Source organism: Manis javanica, chromosome 13, assembly GCF_040802235.1.
Source record: "Manis javanica isolate MJ-LG chromosome 13, MJ_LKY, whole genome shotgun sequence".
In the NCBI taxonomy this organism is placed as follows: Eukaryota; Metazoa; Chordata; class Mammalia; order Pholidota; family Manidae; genus Manis; species Manis javanica.
In genome coordinates this window covers 38,561,937-38,582,563 of record NC_133168.1, presented here as the reverse complement: position 1 = coordinate 38,582,563, position 20,627 = coordinate 38,561,937, and the positions used below count along the sequence as shown (strand labels likewise).

General features: G+C 38.3%; 1 protein-coding gene across 2 annotated transcripts in view; it reads right to left on the bottom strand.

Annotated features, from left to right (window-relative positions):
• The window catches only part of SLC35F1 (solute carrier family 35 member F1), a 473,584-nt gene that overhangs the window by 96,002 nt on the left and 356,955 nt on the right, over positions 1–20,627 (bottom strand). For both annotated transcript variants that reach the window (XM_036993351.2, XM_036993363.2), the window contains exon 3: positions 12,313–12,440. In XM_036993351.2, coding sequence (XP_036849246.1) covers positions 12,313–12,440 — 128 coding nt within the window. The remainder of the gene's footprint in view (positions 1–12,312; positions 12,441–20,627) is intronic.

Below are 20,627 nucleotides of genomic sequence, written 5' to 3'. Positions count from 1 at the left end.
AAACATAATGTTCTTCATGTAATTGTAGATTAATGATAACAAAAAAAAAGAAAGAAAGAAAAGGGGGATTACTCCCTGATAGGATAAAACTAACTGTAAATCGACAATTAATGCATGCTTTAAATATCCTTAATTTTGATCACTTAAAGGATGTCAGATGATCGGCTATGGAGGTACATTTTTCTGATAATATTCCTTTCTCTTAAAAAAAAAGCAGTTCCTGTGTGGTGACCTCCAATGAGTTCTACACAATGGTATAAAGGGCATATCAAAGTGTGGGCAAAGGGTCTGTTTGTGTTTATACAGAGGATCAAAGCCTAATTTGGCTACCCAGAAAATGAACTAAGATATGATATGAAGAACTTCCAACATCAGCACTCTCTGGAAGAGTCATACCAGAAGATGATCAAAACATCTCAACAAAGATCCAGGCGATGCTGCAGTTGTAGCTGCATTCATCCCACTGGTTCCTGGACTTGCCAGTGGAATGAAGAAGGAGATATCTAAGCTGGCCTGTGCATACAGTAAAACAACAAATTTGACTGAATCTATACTGTTGGAACTCAACAAAGAATTAGGAGAAGTGCAAGTTGTAGTGCTCCAAAATCTTACGACTACAGACTATTGACTGTTAAAAGAAGATATGGGATGTGAACAGTCCCGGGAATGGGTTGTTTTAATTTGTCTGATTTCTCTCAGACTGTTCAAGTTCAGTTGGACAATATCCACCATATCATAGATAAGTTTTCACAAATGCCTAGGGTACCTAACTGGTTTTCTTGGTTTCACTGGAGATGGCTGGTAATTATAGGTCTGCTTTGGTTATGTAACTGTATTCCTATTATGTTAATGTGTGTACGCAATTTAATTAGTAGTTTAAAACCGATACATGCTTAAGTTACTCTACAAGAAGATATGTCAAAGATATAATCAATCTTCCCATGTTATCTTCCGTCTGCTACTCCTATGGTTTTTCTTCTTCCTTCCTAATTACAACCCTTAAATAGAATTCGTGCCTCATATCGAATTTACCGAGTATCGTAATTCTTCCAAGTGGTAAAGATACCTCAAGACAAATGCTGGGCATAGAAGCCACAGGGCATAAATCTGCAAAGAAGTAAAAAGCTAACCTTTTCAAACAATATTGCTTCTCTCTCACTTGCCAACTTTACATTTCCCTGTATGGCCCCAGAAGATGACTGGTTAGCCAGAGACGGGTAAGATTCCTCAAGGGGGAAACAACCTAAGACAGGCACAGTTGCAGGGGGGCCATTAGGTGAAAAATTGGGGATCAACAGAGGTGAGGCTTTGAACCTCACCCCCGCTGTTTTGAGAGAAATATTCTGCATCTGTGGATGTTTTATTGCCCTTGTCTAGCTTGGATTAACACTTAGTCTATAGGCACACACCTGATCATCTAAGTTTGCTCTCTTACAGCACTAAACTATGTTTTCTACCTTAATCTTGCATCTATGTACCACTTCAGCATTTTATTAAAAAATAATAATAATAATAAGGGAGAAATGTGGGATTCACATATAAATCAAGTATAAAATCAAATGAATAATCATAATTGACCTGATTGTTTATAGTTCATGATGCGTGATCAAAACCGAAAGTTTCTGTGATGACTGCCCTTGTACTGTTCACCATGTAAGAACTTATTCACTATGTAAGAACTTGTTCAGCATGTAAAAACTTGTTCGTTATGCTTCAGAAGATTGGAGACTGACGAGAATTAGGCTTGGGGTGGATTAATGATTGTACATTGAGCATTGAGTCCACTATACAGAATTTTACTGTTGTTAACAACCATTTGATCAATAAATATGAGAGATGCCCTCTCAAAAAAAAGAAAAAAATCTATTTGCAATTCCTTACTTAAATGAATGCAAATGTTGATTGAAATAGTCCATTTATACAACCTGCCCACAATTTCACCAGTTGTATTCTATAAGAAGTATTCACATTCAGGGAGTCTACTAGTTAGTGGTTAACAAATAAACCTGTGTGGGCATAAAGAAGCCTTGGAGATATCCAAGGATGGTCCTCCTGTGTCTTCCCATCTGCCCTATTCATCCTTATCCATCAAATATGCCAAGCTAGGCAATTTGGCCACTAACTCTGAAAAACATGAATCTTTGTGTGTGGTGTAATATTGGACTATAGGAGTGTTTTACCTTTCACAAATTCAATATAGAAAGAATACAAATACGGAAACAAACACGAAAGGAAACAAGTATGAGTTATTATTCATAGTATAAAATGCTTCTTCAATTTACATGAAATACTTTTTGCATTTCCAAGGGCATATGCATTTCCCATATTTATTTTAAAAAATAAATGATTAAAAAATTTTATTTGGAAATATTATTTCAGGAATATATTCACAATAAAGAAAAGGTGATATATCTGGACTATAGGAGAAAATTTTCTTGATTTTACATGTCAAGCAACAACATTCCAGGGCTTTAAGGTTTGTTTAGCCCCCAGTACTATGAAAACCTGATTCTGAATATTACCACATTTTCTTGTAAAATTTCCCTTGATATTTTTACTCCCAAACAGACTGGGTGGAAGATTTTGTTAGGACCTAGCAGCAATCTTCTTAATCTTTATTAAATTTCACCTCTATTGACTGGCAAATGGTCTTACCTTGGGTAACACAGTAATCACTCAGTGGCAAAAGCTAACTGGAAAGTGAATTTCCTCACCTTTTTGGGTGTCAGGTAAGTTCCTTCACCTTTGCATGCAACACAAAAAATCTCTGCCCTTCTTTCACTGTATTAATAATCTTTAATTTTTCAAGAAACCTGGGAAACAATTACCTGGAGAAAACTATGAGAAATTACGAATGAGGTTACTTATTTAATTTTGCTTGGAGAAAAAAATTTTTCTTTTCTTTTAAATTCACTATTTAAACTGTGTAATTCATTAGTTTTTGGTATACTCACAGGACTGCACAACCACCATCACCACTATTTAATTCTAGAACATTTTCATTAACCCCCACTTCTTCCCCCAAAAAAGACCTGGTACAGTTCTCAATCACTCCCAATTTCCCCTCTTCCCAACAACCACTAATTACTTTATATTTTTAAGGATTTTCTCATTCTGGACACTTCATATAAATGGAATTATAAAGTTGAGGCCTTTCGTGTCTGGCTTTTTTTATATTAGCATGATGTTTTCGAGATCCACCCACATTGTAGCAAGTATCAGTACTTTTTTCCTTTTAATAACTGAAAAACACTCCATGTTTTGCTCATCTATTTTCAGCAACTGTGAAATTTTTCATCCGTCTTCATAAATTTGCTGTCCAAGAGTGAGAGTGTCCAAAAGATGGACTGGTTTAGGCAACATGTATGTTTATTCTTTTTCTTAAATTGGATCACTGGAAAGAATACACAAAGTGGGAAATATATGCGTAAAAAGGGCTGGCATGTATTGAGCATGTACTACATGTTGGAATTGTTAATAATGTAGTGGGCATCTCAGCCCAACCAACTGGCTGGCACATGCATCTCTGAGTGCTTGTCGCATGGATCGCAGACATGCCAGAGAGCGGGGAGTGGAAGGCCTGTTTGTAGGGCAGGCAGAGGACGTCATTGAGGAAGCTGTCAGAGTGTGCAACAGGAAGCAGAGGCAGATTCAGCACAATAAAACATGCTAATGTTTGCTGCAGTATTTTTGCTTGAGGGCTGGTGGGGAAACATGGACCAATGAATGTAAAGTAATATTTACAAAACCAGGACCACCAAGAGGCGGGTTCTTAAAATTCTTACTTGTAAATGGGAAAACTGATGCTCTGAGAGAGAAAAAAAACATATAAGGGCATCTCACTGATGTATGACCTGTCTCCATGAGCCATGGGAGATGCCAATGAAACTAAGTCGCTCTGTTTTACTCTCAGATTCATGTTGTCTCAGTAAATCTTAGGCTTATATCCCCCACTGCAGTGTTTCCTCTGGAGTCCTCCCTCTCTCTCCTCCTCAGGGATCTCATAGCATTTTGTGTATAGCTCAATTTTATTAACTTTCACACTGCACTGTAATTTGTTTATAGATCTGTCTTTCAGCAAAGTAGGATAAAGTTTTTGGAAATTTAGTTTTCCCCTTTCAGTCATGCCCTTCACAGCCTTCTCCCTATCAAACAGCCTGAGGAAAAGGAGAGCATGTCCTTGTAGAACAAAGAGGTCACTGATCATCTTCCCAATACAAAGCTGACTTGTCTCACTTATTTAGCAAGATGAGGTTTAGACAGTCAGGGTTATGGAGAGAGAAGGGATTCTAAATTCTGTAAGTCTCCCTCCAACATGCTAAGAATTCCTTTTGTCAACTATATCAGAGTTGCTTCCAGAACATGGAAGTTTGCCCTTTCCTCCCTTAGGGCTGAGCCAGGAGGCCTGGTGTCCCAGAAAGAGGATGTGAGATGAGAAAGCCCATGCTGAAGAGGGAGAAGAGAGAGCGAAGTGCTTGTCCTTGCCACCCAAGGATGTGGGGAAAAAAGAGGAAATTGACATAGGAGAAATGGGTGTTGAGTCATATCTGCCTAGAGGTGTCTTCTCTGGATTGATGTCTTAGCGGGGGATAGGATGATAGTTTGAGGGCAAACTGGAAGCAAAGCATTGGTTTCCTTTTGGGAGAACACCACACAGACCTGAAGAGGCCCATCGGAGAACAACTGGAGGTTAAGTGTCCTTAAGCAAAGCACTCTAGCTCCCCAGAATCCTCCTCCACTCCTATTTTGCCAGAAGCCCAAGTGCTCTGCAAAGGGGTGTAGGCTGGCTTTCTGGAATGGGATAGAGGGTTCCATGCAGGAACCACCAAGATTAGAGAACAAATGCATTCACAGGTGAGATACCTGGAGGTCCACAGGACTGATAAGTATCAGGGGCAGCCAGCAAGGAGAAGGGGATGACTGCTGGGGTGGAGAGAGTGCAGAGGCCAGCAGAATACAGGCACACAACCAGGCAGCAGCCCCTTGTCTGATTCAGCAAACGCACACTCAAGAACCAGTCAACTGTCCTACAGTGGGCAGCAGCCAACGGACCCGACATGAGGCCAAAGGTCACACTGCAGACACACATGCCAGCTCAGAAATGAGCATGGAAGAGAGGAATTCTGAGAGGCTGAGCATTTGTCCAAAAGCAACTGAACTATTCAAAGAAGGTTTTTAAACTGAAAGAAATTGTCAAGTTTTACATGTAATCAGGATTTTGTCTCTACCCATGGCTATTTAGCTAGCTTGAAGGTGTTTGCAGGAAGGTTCACTCCAAAAATTACATCAATTACAGGATTATGCAAGGTATGATAGTTTTGAACATCATAGTTTGAACAGTAAGTATAGCACAAACAAGTCTCCATCCATGCTATGCCTACAGCACTTGAGCTTCTTGAGAGCTGGGACAGTTTTTTCATCAACTTTATATCCCCAGAACATAGTAGAATACTCCAAAGGTGTTTAGAGTTCCATATCTGGGTCCTGTATGAAATATATGAATAAATGAACTTACTGATGCTAAAACTATTAAAGGTCACTTGTGTTGCCTTACCCAATAACTGGCCTTTAGAAATTCAGCCTTTCATTCATTAACTTACTTATTCAAATATTTCATACATTTTTGACATTGGCGTACATGATCTTGCAAGGGAACAAAAATGAACTGTTTCTGCATTTATTCAATGCTTACTGAGTACTAGATGAGGGAATTACAGACTTGTAAGGACCCTACAGACTTGAAGGAGCAAGAAAATATGTAAACAACTATTACATAAAGGAGAAAGTGACAGTTACCATTAAGAAAGTGAAGATGAAGAAATAGAGTCAAGACAGGATCAAATGTGTTTTCCTGTCCTGCAGGCATGGCTGTTACAGAGTGCAGTGGAAGGAAGACAGAGAGAGACACTCCTCTTGTTTTCCAATGGCTTTACCTGCTGTCATGTGAGGGACCAGCCCATACACCCAGAGTCAATGGAGGTAGAATATGAAAGCCCCCTTCTGTAGTGGGTATCTCTAAATAACATATTTGAAGACAGGTTTAGTGAAGGGCATAGTGATAGAACTAAAGAAAGACTGAAGATAGTTTTACTGTGCCGCTCTGATGATAAGAGATAAGACAGCAAAAGTCTACACCTTATATCAGGAAAAATGGCTGACAGAAGACTGTGTAGCACGCAGAACTTTGATTTGAACTGCTACATATTTTAGTTATTTTCCCAATCATGAGAACAGGAAGTCCAGATCTAGGAAATCTATCAGAATATCATGTTTCCCTTATGGGTAGGAACTTTGTCTGCTTTGGAAAGCTCTGTCTTTAAATATACTTTAAAATATCTCTTGAAGAGTCAAACTGGCATAGCTCTGCACCAGGGACAGGCAAGAACAGCAAGGACGAACAAGGAAAAGCAGTCCTGGAAGCTGAGCTGAGGATCATAGTCTCAAGCTCATGGGATCTGTTTCTAATGCACAGGCATGCTTTCTCTCTGGGCTCATCCATAGAGGGGAAAACCAGGTTGGCCACAAATAAAAGCCTACTTAGTGACTTTCTCTTGTGTGTCATAACTTCTCGATGATGGGCCACAGGTACATGAATCCTGGGAGTGAGAGGAACCTCTGCAGTGTCCCCACTACACTGAATACAGTGGTTAAGGCAGCCGCCTACCGCCCCGCAGCAGGGTTCAGATCTGAGTCAATAGTTGTTCCCCCAGTGTCTAGCCACAGCACTGGCATTTTTTTAATCAATAAAGGAATCTCAATGGCTTAAATTTTAGACTCCAGACACACACAAAGAGGTACAATGTAGCCAGCTTTTCTCTGTATCTGATACAACTTAATTGATAGCCAATTGAAAATTCAGAAGGCACAGACTCAGAAAGGCCTGAGAGTTATGTAAAGTGGTGAGACAAAATCTGGCGTGTGCGTGTTGTAATATGTTGTGTATATTACACAAGCATCCTGCATGCGTATGCTCTGTAGAATTAGTTTCAGGGGTGGATATCACACTGCACACTGGAAAGGCTGGCTTACATTGTGTATTAACCTTGCTAATATGCCAAGTAACAGGAGTGGAGCAGGAAGAAAATAATCAAAGCTAGAGGATTTCTTTCTTGAAGACTAGGAAGAGCTCTGAAAAATGCCCCATGTGAGGGAGGTGTGTTAGGGGTACAGACCCCTCTGCATGGTTATCAGCAAGAGTACTGGAAATTGTTTCTTATGTTTAAGTTAATTTTAATTACCAGCTATGTTTGAAGAGACATGCTTTCTTCTTATATAAAAGAAGCATTAGTTTCATCTGTTTGCCTTTTAATACTACACAGCTGAAGAAAGATGAATAATCTTTAGGTGAGAAGTCATAAAGCTGATATTTCTACAGAAACAGTTCATATAGCACAATTGTAAAAATAGCACAGCTTTTAGAATTTATTCAAATGTCATTGCTAATCTGTCTCAAAGTCACAGCACAATCTATTCATTTTCTACAAGTCAAGAGATACAAATCCACAAATGTGTCTTTAGAACACAATCCTTATAAATCCTCATAAATCTCTTTTTACTTTATAATAAAGGAAACAGCTGGGTTTCTTCACTTCAGTGTCTTTCTTTAGCTTCTGACAACAAAGGCAAAGTTAAAAAATATTGTTTCCAAAACATGTGCAACATTATAAGCCATGAGGGAATTGCAAATTAAAACCACAATGAAATATTACTATGCACCTTTTAGAATGACTAAAATAAAAAATATCATTAACATCAACTGCTGGTGAGGATGGGAGCAACTGCATCTCTCATAATTGCTGGTGGGAATGGAAAATGGGACAGCCACTCTGGAAAGTTGTTTGACAGTTTCTAGAACGAAATAGGCACCTTCCACATGACCTCACAATAGCACTTTTGAGCAGTCATCTCAGAGAAATGAATTATGCTAACACAAAACCCTGCACATGCATGTTCATAGCCTCTTTACGTGTAAAAGCCCACAGCTGGACACAACCCAAATGTCCTTCAACAGATGAAGGATTAAATAAACTCTAGTGTGTCTATACCATGGAATACTACTTGGCCACAAAAAGGAACAAACTACTGATCCATGCAACAATGTGGCTGTACTTATAAAGACATTACAATTAATGGCAAAGGCCAGTCTCAAAAGGTTAAATACTGTATGATTCCATTTTATATAGCATTCTCTAGATGGCAAAATTACATAGATTGAGAACAGATTAGTGGTTGCCAGATGACAGGGACTGGGGTGGTAGAGTAGGCTGACTTCACAGGGGTGGCACAAGGGAGTTTCTTTGTGGTGATGGTCAGTCCCACATTCTGACTGTGGTAGTGGTTACACTGACCTATGCATGGAGTCAAATTGCATAGAATTACACACACACACACATACACATAACACATGAGTGAAGGAAAAAGGGATGAAAACAGAGTAAAATCTGTAGTCCAGTTAACAGCATTGTACCAGTGTTCTTGACATTATACTAAAGTCATATTGGGGAAAGCTGTGTGAACTGTTTAACAAACTCTATATATTTTTGTCTATGTCATTTCAAAATCTGTTTTCTCTAGTCATTTCAAAAATATATTTTTCCTCTCAACCTCATGTACCCATTGTTTGTGACATTTAACCATAAGTTTGGTGAATGAACTGAAAGAGCAGGAGGACGAAGCGAGGCAGGGCTCCTCCCTGCCCTTTTGCTTTACATCTCTGTTTTTAAGGGGATCAGAAAACAAAAGCATTTGGTATTCTGCCAATTGTTAATGAAGACTGTCTTGTAAAAATAAAAATGCTTTGGAAAAGGACATTGGGTCACATCTTATCATGTCTGCTCTCAGAAACCGTCACAGCTCTGTTACCTATAAAATTAAGTCATGTTCTTCGTCCGAGCATTAAAGACCTCCTACAATAAGTATGTCCCCAACTTAACTTTTCATCTCTATCTTCCTCTATTGCATATGACTCACTGTTCTCTACACCAGAGCCTGAGTTGGCTTTAAAACCCTAATTTGGCTTCCATCAGCACTGAGACTAAAGATGCCAGCCCTTGACTGGCCATCAAGACTCATGGAGTCCCTGCCTCCTTCTCCAGACCATTTTGTATTGTTCCCCTCTTTGCTCTCTCTGTGCCCAACCATGTGACCTTGTCCCTAACCCCATCCTTGCCACCGTTCTTCCCACTAGAGGGTCTTCCTTGCTTGGACTTCTTTCCCTCCCAACTCACCTTCTATCACTCTTTTAGAACTCAGCTTCATCATCAGTTGTTTAAGAAAATCTTCCCCAACACCCCAATTTTTGGTCAGGCTGTTGTGACAAACATTGTCAGAGAACTGTTTAGAACACATCCTTGATTACGATTAAACATCCACTCTTTTGGTTATTTGACCAAAGGCTGCCTTCCTCATTTGCCTAGAAACTCCATGAGAATATGGACCATATCTATTTTGCCCACAAGTTTGTTCACCACTTAATACACTGTCTTGTACATAGAAATATTCAGTAATTACTTTTTTAGTAAATGGATGAAGCAAACTGGAATAAGTGCTTTTTAGTTATATTCCTTGGTTTCCTCCCCTAAGTTAAACCCACATTTTATCCAATCTTGTAGTCTAATCCAAATGGATACTTTCTTGCCTTTGGAAATAAACACCATCTCTGCCTCCTTTGGAAATTGTAGCACTTCTTGACGTAATTGGTGTTGCTATCAATAGACTGTGCCTTTTATCACCATTAGAAATTCATAAGCTCCTGGAAGGCAAGGCTTATTCATTTCTCTTTACATTACTTGCAATAACTATTGCATTTCTCAGATGCTTAATTAATGTATTTTCCTTATTGATTAATATGAATGAAAACTAAAGGCTGAGCACACATTATGTGCTCAATTAATATTTATAGAAACAAGGGAAAATCATTATTGGTCTTGTTAGTTTCACCAATTTGCAACAGAATTAAATTACTAAGCATGGTATAGACATGGTTCCCAGAACAAATGCCTTCTATTTTGACAATTTATTATTATTTACTAGGCTTATTTGTTTGGGTGACAAAATCATTCTAGAATTGTTAGATTCAGCTTGTTTTTCTACTTTCTCCTGTCCCTTTGTAAGTTACAAAGACCAACTGCTATTTCAGTGGAATTATTACATTTTCTCTCACTATAGAATTAAAATAAACTTTTTCATAGAATATAGCACTAAATAGGGTGTCAAACTGTTAAATTGAGAGAGATGGCAGGATGGATTAGGGTGGTGGTGTATAACATGGGTGGAACTAAACACCTGGGGACCAGTTATTAAGAATAAATTGTCACCATTCACAAAAAAGAACTGAGCGATTGAAAAATTGAAAAAAAATTTTTGGTAAAAACACTATAGAACTTAAGCAACAGCAATTGGTTGTGATTTTTCAATGCTTAACAGAAAAAAAACAAAAGTCAGCTGTATTTCCGAAGGTAGAAGTCTCCTCATTCTGCCCAGACCCTTTTATAATTTTTGACTCAGGGCTAATGGGCCCAGTTCTGCCATAAAACCGACACCTCCCTTCCTTCTCCCATAGTATCTGTATAGACATTCCAGAGGCCTTCACATTTAGGAAGAGAACTGTTGGGAGTGCCTATGCCCCAAAATACTAGAAATCAATGCAATTTGATTAACCTCTTTAAGCATGTATTGAGTACCTTTTATGTACAGGGTTCCCTGTAGGTACTAAGATTCAAAGGTAAACAAGGAATCATCTTTGAGTGAAAGAACTCACATTTTGGTGGAGCAGATGGGAATATTCAAACGTTTTTCTTAGGTAATAGAGACTATGGTGACAGAGCTAAAAGACAAAGTGCCATGCAGACATAGGAGAGAGACTATTGTCACTGTGGGGTTTATTGAAGTAAGGTGAGAGCTCAGCTGGGTGTAAGGCATGGTGGTCGCTTCCCCAGCATCCATTCACCTCACCTCGTCTTCAGTAGGTGACAGATAATGATTGGGTGGGCCTGATCCTACCCTGATTCCAGGAGTAAATGCTTATTGGTGAGTCAATGATTCTCAACCAGAGATGGTGCCTTCCTGTTAGGGGTTATTTAGAAATCCATGGGGATGCTTCTGGTTGTTGCAAAGGCTGAAAAAGATGTGATTGGCATTTATTGTGTAGGGGTTGGAATGTTAAATGACCAATAAAATAGGAAAGGAACTCAAACCAAGAATATCATTGTGCTCAAAATGTCAGCATTACTCCTATTGAAAAACATTTGTCTAAATCAATCAGAGAAATCTCATCCTTTATTGGTTCAGAGTCCAGGTCTAAGCCAATTAGCTCACAGCACTCCCCTGATATTGGTGTGGTCTAATCAGAATAGATCATCTGGAGTTTTCTTTAAGCTGTCTGTTTCTTTCTGTCAGGGCATGCAGGAAGAAGCAAGTAGCCCCATCTAAATCTGGTTTAGACAGCTTGCCAGGCAATCTATATAATCTAAATTTATTCAGTTGGTTTGCTTGCTTGTCTCTTCATTTTTTATTGTTGTTTTTAAGAAAACTATTAGGACAGCAGGAATGTAATTGAAGTATCAAGTCTAGGCAAAATTTAATATGTGAACATTATTTTGCTTTCATCCTGGATTTGGAATGAGTATGAAATTCATAATATTGCCACAAAAAGAGAAATGAGGGTGAAACAAAAATAGTCAAGATTCTAACTTACGGTGTAATGTGATGTCTGGCAAAAATTATGAAAACCTAAGTTAAACTTGCAATTGTGTGTGTTTGTGTGTGTGCACGTGCATGCGTGTAAGTAAAAGAAAAAGAGAGGGAGGGAGGACACACTAGCTGTTTTCAAGCAAAACAAATATTATGAATTTAGATCTTGTCTCTTTAGGAAAAATTCTGTCCTTTCAGGTTGAAACATCTTCACATTAAGGAGAGCTGAAAGATAAGATTATTAGGCACTTTGATTACTTAATCAAAGTCAATTAACATATTCTAAAATGTTACAAATTGTGATTAAAAGAGATTTATTTTTATGCTTATTGGTAATTCTCCTGCTGACATAAAATTAGCTGGCAGTATTCATAGCTACAAAACATTTTCCTACATTGTCACTGGTTATTGTGGTGCATTAAGAATGAAGAGGAAAAAGATGTCCAATTACATGTGAATTAAGAAAAATTAAAGCACAGAAATAAATTGCAAGTTAATTTTTATATAGCCAATTTACCTCTTGTTGCAAAACTTTTAGAATAGTATTCCAATTCCCCAAACTGAAAGTAAATTACATCTAGAAGCTGAGGTATTCAAGAAGGAAAGAAGAGCGGTGACTACCTGGACACTGGTCAGAGTTGTGTACTGGTAGGCCTTGACCACCAGATAATTTGCTTCCAGGTCTATGAGTCCCAGGATCATATATTTCCACCATCTTTGTCGTAAAATTGCCAGGAGGTTTTCTTCTCCTGTGTTAAGAAGTTGAGAAGAAATGGGTTAGGTTCTGAACACACAGTAAACCACTTATTTAGAAGGATTCTAAAATACCATACTAGTGTATTTTTTACTGTACCTTATCAAATGTTTAAACAAATGAATCAATGTGTCAAAGACTGACATGTTTCTTACTTAGCTAATAGTCTTCATGTAGATTTCAGTGCTTCAAATTGGTTTCTATGCCAGAAGAAGACTGGGCAGGTTTTTAGTTCACAATGTAGAACATTTTCTCTTGAACATTTAAAGAAAAAAAGTTCTATCATGCTTAAAAAAATAAAAAGAAAGATGTGCCAGGGAAGCTGCATAAACACACAAAGTTCAAACCATCTTGAACCTCAGGACTGTGGTACAATAGAAAGACATGAAAAAGGGTAGCCCAATGGACAAAGGCCTATGCTTGGCAGCAGATCTGTAGTAAGGCTCCAAGATGCTCATTCAGCTTTGAATGTGACATTCTGGTGGTGTATGGGTGATGGGCAGAGAAAGGAAATTGGGGATAATTCTCAGATGGAAAAGAGTGCTACAAGACCATAGGTTTAACACAGCTAAAAACAATAATCTTCACCATCTTGCCTCTTAAATTGACAGCATTCGAATGACTTCAAATCCCTTAATTCTTCATCATTATTTTTACATATCTCAGTCCTGAAGTAAACCTTATTTCTCAAGGGGAAATCATGATTGTTAATATTAGCTCTCTGGAGCCAATCTGTGAGGTCTTCAAAGAGGATGTGGAATATGCACCTGAATGTATGGTGACTATATTCATTATCTATTGCTATATAATAAACTATCCTAAAACATATCTGCTTAAAACAACAAAATTTATTATCTCATAGTTTTTGTGGGTCAAGAATCTGGACAGAGCTTAACTTAGTGCCTCTGGTTCAAGGTCTCTCATTAAGTTGTAGTTGAGTTGTCAGCCAAGGATGCAGTCTAATCTGAAGGATTGACTGGGGAGAGATCTGCTCCTAAACTTTTCACATGATTGGCGGGCCTCCATTCCTCCCACCATAGGCCCCACCACAAGGTGGCTTGAAAACATGGCAGCTGGTTTTGCCCAGGATGAGCAATTTGTAAGAGAGAGAGAGAACTCAAGATGGAAACCACAATCTCTTTTATAATGTAGTGTGTCAGAAATGATACTTTTACCCTAGTCTATTCTTTAGGAGAGAGTAAATCCAGCCCAAGGGAGAGACTTTCATAAGAGTGTGACCACGAAGAGGCAGAGATCACCAGAGGCCATGTTAGGGACTGGCTGCCTAGTGCTGGTCCTCTAGAACTCCAACAGACTTCATTCACATCCTTACCTGTCTCTGGGTCACTCTCAAGACTCTGAACTCATGATTTCTGCCTTGGTCTTATTCTAATGACCGTTGCATGAGATAGTCTTTTCAACCTTATAAAGAAAGACATGTAAAAACAAAGCTTTCCAGCCATAGAGAATGTCAGACTGTCAGTGTGTCTAGTTGACAACAAAAAAGGAGAGGGTTCTCAACCTCTGGTAGCTGACCCAATGTTCTAGCCTCATTTTGGATGCCACACTTCCCATATCCTTTGTTTCAAGCACACTAAAAATCCTTCTGTCTCAGTGAATTGCTAACTCCTGCTCATCCTTGAAAATTTAGCTATCCTCTGCTATTTTGCCCAATACCACTCCCCAGCTGGGCAACATGTGCCCAGCTCTGTGTAGTTCTTACACATGACTGTGATTACCTAGGAATTGTCTCTTCACTAAACTGGGAGTTTTTTTGATGGTAAGACATAAAGTGTCTTATCATATATTTAACCACAGCACCACACTGACATTCTAGTAAGGGTTAGCTGAGTCCTTTGCGATGAACAAATAGCTGAACTGAAAAGTGTAAAGTGCTATCTGAATATGTCAAGAGTCAGTTTTAGAATATGAGTCACACTTCGGATTGTTTTGCACTTAGATTCATAGCTGGCACATATCATCCCCAAGGTCATTACAGCCAGCTTGTTTTGGCAATGCCCTTGCACAGCATTTCTGATTTCTTGCTTGTCTACACATTTGATAAATCAATGCACCTCTCAAGATCTAAATTGTAAATCAGTGATCATCAACCTGAGTATTCACCTCGTGGGAGATTTAAAAAAATCCGAATGCTTGGGATCAGCCTCCATAAATTCTGATTCAGTAGGTTTTAGGGCCTGGACCTTGGACTGAGGATCAAATCTAGGACTTTCAGATGGTTGATGCCCAATGGCCACCCTCAGAATGACTTGAGCTAGGAATATCAAAGAGATATAACCACAGAGTAGTAAAGACTCTTTAGACCAAAGAAATAACCTGAACACTTGGCCCAAAATATGCTCTCTCTTGTCTTTTATTGTTTCTTGTCTTTTCCTGTGCTGAATCCTCTGCTTGAACTATCCTTTCTCCAGTGTCCAAATGAAGGATCAGCATAGACACTACCACCAGGAAGCCTTCTTTGATCTCTCACCTTGATCTTCCTATGGTTGCCTGTAATGAACTTATGCCACATATAGTACTTATCTCACTGTATTAAAATGACCTGTTTTCTTGACTCTTACTCCTCAGATTATTAACAATTTGGAGAGAGTGGCACTGTCTTTGTTGACACTTTAGAACCGAAAGTACATGGTACGCAGTCAATAAATAATATAGAATGTATGAATAAATTTCATGGTTAATAATCTCGGCAGTGCTAAATAGCTTTGAAATTAGGTACTTAAAATATATCCACTATAAACATTCTTGTTCTAGACCATGAAAATTGTTTTCTAGTTAGAATGTAGGCATCTGACAAAATTAATTTGGTTACCATTTTATAAGTAATATACTACATCAAAGATATAAAAACAAGGACTAATAAACTGCAAAGCTGCAATTCTATAGTCACATGTCATTGTCCCAGTTAATGTACACAATGAACAGAGAATTGCCAACCTCTCAGCATGTCAGCTACATCTCAATATCTAACACTGAAACTAAAATCTGGGTCATAGTGCTGTTTGTTCCACAAATCAATAGCATATTCAAAGTGTGATTCATGACATAGATTTAAAGTAATGATTAGTTGCCTTGCTAATCTGCTGAAGAACCTTGCAAAGCAAAAGACCTTAAATAAATGTTCCATATTGTTTCATCTGAAGCATCTGAAAACATACAACACACGTGGTTAGCAGAATTATCCAGGAAGGCAAGAGCTCTTTTTTATTTTTGGCTGTGAGCAAAAAATGCAGCCCCAAAAAGGAGTACTTAGGGATTTATCTACATGATTCTCATTAACACTGATGTACAATAGGCCATTAAAATTCTTTCTAGAACAATGGAAATGCATTCTTTAGAGTCCTTGTGCCAAAAAACACCAGCACAATTGATGGTATGTTAATGCTTTGAAAAAAAAATGTTTCTAATTAACTAGGAGTAATAAAATCCATGGTGAAAACTTTAGAATTATGGCTTGACATTTAAATGTATTCTGTTAATTATTATTTTTATTATCAATATGTTCAAATATAAATAAAATAGATTAGAAAATGTAATAAAAGAAACTCCAACCTGATTTAATAAATGGTAATATTTTGTCATATTTGCTTCAGATTTTTTTGGATGGGAAGAAAATGTTACGCTAAAACTGAGGCCCCCTTTCTGCTCCTGCCATGTTTCACTCCCTCTCCTCTTTCCTCAAATCATTTTGATACTGTTGTGTATCCTTCGTGTTCATGTTTTTGTTACACATTCTCTACATGTGTACCTATCGAAAATAGCATATAACTTTCTTTGGCATGTTTTACAACTTAAATGAAAGTTTATTGTATCTACTGCGTGTGTCCTTCTTTTTATGTTTAACACTATTTTGGAAATGTATCCTTGTTGCTTCATGTGGAGTTAAGTCACTTATTTTAGACAATGTATATTAATACAGTTTATGAATATGCCACAATTTATCCAGTCTCCCACTAATAGATACCTAAGGTGTTTCCAGTTTTTCTCTATTAGGGACAGTGCAGCAAAGAACATCCCGCACAAGTGTGTCTCTATAATTGTTATAGAGCTTTGTTTTCATTTTCTTTTTAAAGGGCTGAGGAGTATGCAAGTATTGACAAACACGTAAAACATAATTAAAGAAAGTTATGCTAATTAGAAGTAATAGAATCCCAGCAACAAGAACTACTCCAATAACTGAGAACAGAGAGGGAAATTACTGACAATCTTGATCATGTGATTCATATCTAATTTTACTAACCATCAACAGGATTATCAATCAAATATATTTTTGAATTTTTTAAACAAATTTTATATGATACTTACTATTATCAGGCAGTGTGTCTACATGCTTTGCAAATATCAATGCACCTAATCCTAACAATAACTCTATTCAGTAGATATTGCTATTAACCCTATTTACAGATGGCCTGGAGGAGTTAAGTAACTTGCCCAAAAAGTCACACACATAAGCCAGAACTGGAACTGCTAACAGTCAGGCACTAGGCTGTATATTCATTGCTATTGTGCTATTTTGTCTCACTGATTTGTAATTGTAGCATTGTTCTCAGGAGTCATCCATGTCTCATTAAAGGAGCTTTATGATCTACCTGTCCAAAACACCTGCAGGGTGCCCAACTGCCAACTCCAGGGCGTGCCCATCACACTGAGGCTGGCATGTCCCTGGAGCTGCCAGTACCCAGTAGAGCCACTGTGTCCAAGCCCTGAATCCGCTTAAGAATGAGGGTGTGTCTCACCGTCATCAGTTCAGTATCAAGGATTTGATGTCTCTCTACCTAATCTAAGTATATAACAAGTTTCCCTGGTGAAATGGAAAATAAAGCTTTAAATCAATTTTATGGCTTAAAAAATCTAATTATAAGAATTACTGTTAGCATGGTGGACTACTCACTCTAGCCTGGGGCATAATAATAATGGTTGCACATGGGGTGGGGTAAGGGTGGTGGGGATTAATAAATGCTGAATGAAGGAAGAGGAAACTTGTACAAAACCTGAAACATGATCCATGTTCATGGCAATGATTGGAAAACAGAAGAGATTTGATTCATAGTATTTTTGTTCACCCACAGTGGGAGTCTGAGCAGAGAATAAAAATGCTGCAAGACAGCACCTGAGGTGGACTTAGCCAAGGGAGCAAGAAGCTGCATTATTCTCAGGACTGCATTTTTCTTGAGGGCTTTCACTGGTGTTGGGATCCTTCATGGTGCTTTTATGCAAGAATAGAACTCAGTACGCATTGTACAGAGATTCTGCAGGAAGAGCAAAGCCCCCGCACAGGGGGTGAGGCCCTTACTTGAGTGGGTACCTCCTTGGCTCACAATTTGAAGCCATAATGTCATCTTCCTTTACCAGAACTCCAAAGGGAAGTGTTTAAGTATTAATCAGTGAACCTGAAAAAAAGAACAATTTATGAGGGTGGTTTTAATTACTCAGCTTTAAATGCTAAAATTTAGTATTTGAATGTAGAGTTCAAAACAACTGTCTTTAGTCAGAAAAGTGAACAGAATAAATGTACTAATAAGGAAATGAAAATGTAAATTGTTAACAGAAAGGCTTGCAACCAATTATACTTCATAGCATGAACCTGAGTTCAAGGAATGACTACAAAAAAGATAAATGATGAAGATTAAATTTTGTTTTGTAATCTTCCATTCATTTTTACTATTAGAGCTAGACAGTAAGGTTAGGAAGAGCATAAAAGGCAGTCTTTTAATGTTTTATCTTGATAGCAAACAGACCTGGGCTTGACAACAGACTGCCCTCTGCTATGTGGTACTGAGAACTTCGTTAATGGCTCTGAACCTTGATCCCCCTACTCTAAAAATGAGGGTCAGAACAAATATCTCATAAGGCAATGTAGATTTAAGGTAGTATGGTAATATGTTTGAACTAATATCTAATACAAGGTATGTGCACAAGACATAGTAGCAATTGGTGGGGTCTCCAAATGCTTGAATCCTTGACTGGCCACCAACCACACATCAGCTCACATTGCATGATAGACACTTCATAGAGGAAGGCCAGAAAAATAAACTCTCTTAATTACTCATTAGGGCTTTAGACACACCTCCCTCTGATGAGTGGTGCTGGGTCACATCAAAGCCAGCATATGATATTGTTTACATGAGGCAGGCCAAGGTCCTCATCCTGGACACCTTTCTCCTGGGCCAGCCCTTTGTCTTGATCCTCTTGATCTGTGAGTGGAGGCAATGTGAACACACCTTCTCCAGAGGCCCAAACTAGAAACTGGCTTTGTGCCCTGAGACTGCTCCTACAAGGCTTTTCCAGGGCGGGGGCTTCTAAGGAGCTGTTTCCAAGATCCCTTTTATCACACAAGCTGCACATGATGGGCAAGACATAAAAGAGGAAACTGCACCAAAGGGGTTCAAAGGAAGTCAAGAGGAGAAGACGCTTCACCTCGGTTTCTGTTTTGTTCCCTTTGCACCATCTCATTCAAGCTCCCACTCACCCCAGGACTTGGTCTCAGTGTTAACTCCCATGGGAAGACCTCCCAAATTCTCTGCCCTCTCCTCCAGTCTCTTTCTGCACGTACTGCTTTGTTATGTATGCTCAACTATGTCTAGGACAGTTACTTAGACAAATTACTCACTGTAAGATCTTGTTATTAAGGTAAGATACTGAATAACAACTTTAAAATCTGCTCAGTCATTTGGCTGTTTCCCAGAAATGCCTAATAAGTGTTTGGAAAAATATCTAAAAGCAGCTAAAAATGAATCACAATCATAAGGTTCTAGTAGATGTTTTACAAGCTGAGTATGATAGAGAAACCCTATTATTACAGAAATGACTGCATACTGGATAGGGTTCTTAACAGTAAGTTTTTAAAATTTCTTTCACAGTTACATTTTTGGCATCAATAACTAAAATACGATACTATTGCTCTAATTATGAACTCAGTCTATTATGTTTTCTGACACAAAAACATTTACAAATTATAATATGAAAATGAAAGTCTCAACTTCTCAACATGTATATTTCAGGTTCTTTTAGTCATTTTTAACACAAATGAAATCATGTGAGTCTTAGAGACTTTTCACTTTTTCAACATATTCTTTCTGGATTTTTAAAAACTGTCATCTTTTCTGAAGCTAAGATGTATGATTTTATGTACACAATTATACCGTACACTTTTCCAAAACATCCTAACTTCCTGTGATATTGTATCTTAAGGGAGAAAACACAATTGCTAACATTTCCTTCTTGGTAAGTTTGTCCAAGTTTTATCATGCAGATAGTTTAAACAAATAGACAGATAAACAAATAAAGAACTTCCCAGAACTGCTAAAGATTCATATGTGAGTACCAGTCACTAAGCTTTGTTGGTCATAACTATGCTTTATAGGTTGTCCTAATTTTTAAAGAAAAGAATGTGTGAGATCTAAATGATTTCCCCAAACAGATCTCACTGAGAATTTTATAACTAGGTATACAGTTCAGAGCATCCATTTCATATTCTAAGAAAGAACACCCAAAAAAGAATATACCTGCTTGATTGTCCCTCTTAATAACTCAAAGAAGAATCTGAAAATCTTAAAAATATGACATTATTGCAGGAATAAACACAGACCAATACTTTTGACCCACATTTCTAGTGCAACAGACACCTTTCTTCATATTTATCATCTAGCAACTAAAATCCAACCCATTAAAATCGAGCACATCTTCCTCCCCCAAACTCCTGTCCAGTATATGCCTTTTGTTGAGCAACCATCTCTTTGAGGCCATCTTAACTCTGTTGTATCTACAGGTGCAGTTTCTTTGTCTGGAAAGTCTCACCAAGGTTCCTTCCTTTTTATTTAGGAAGTGAGTCTGCAGGCTGATTCTTTCTCCTGGGGCTGCCAGGTTGTCCAGCTCCTGGAGGCAGCTTTTCAGAAAAGACAACAAGAACGGTGACAACAGAGTCGTGTATCTGGCAGCCAGGCATTCCTTTGGCAGGTCAGCATGGACAAAGCATCAGAGCCACTCAGCAGTGGACTCCATCCCAGGCTCCTCTGGGCACAGGGTGTGTGATGCTGTGAGACCGAGTCTCTCTGAACCTCAACTTTCCTCATCCATTGAACCTACTAGGTGGACTGATGTGAGGATTAAATGAGGTATTTGTAAAATGCTTGACATAGTGCCTAGAAAATAGCTCCTGTTA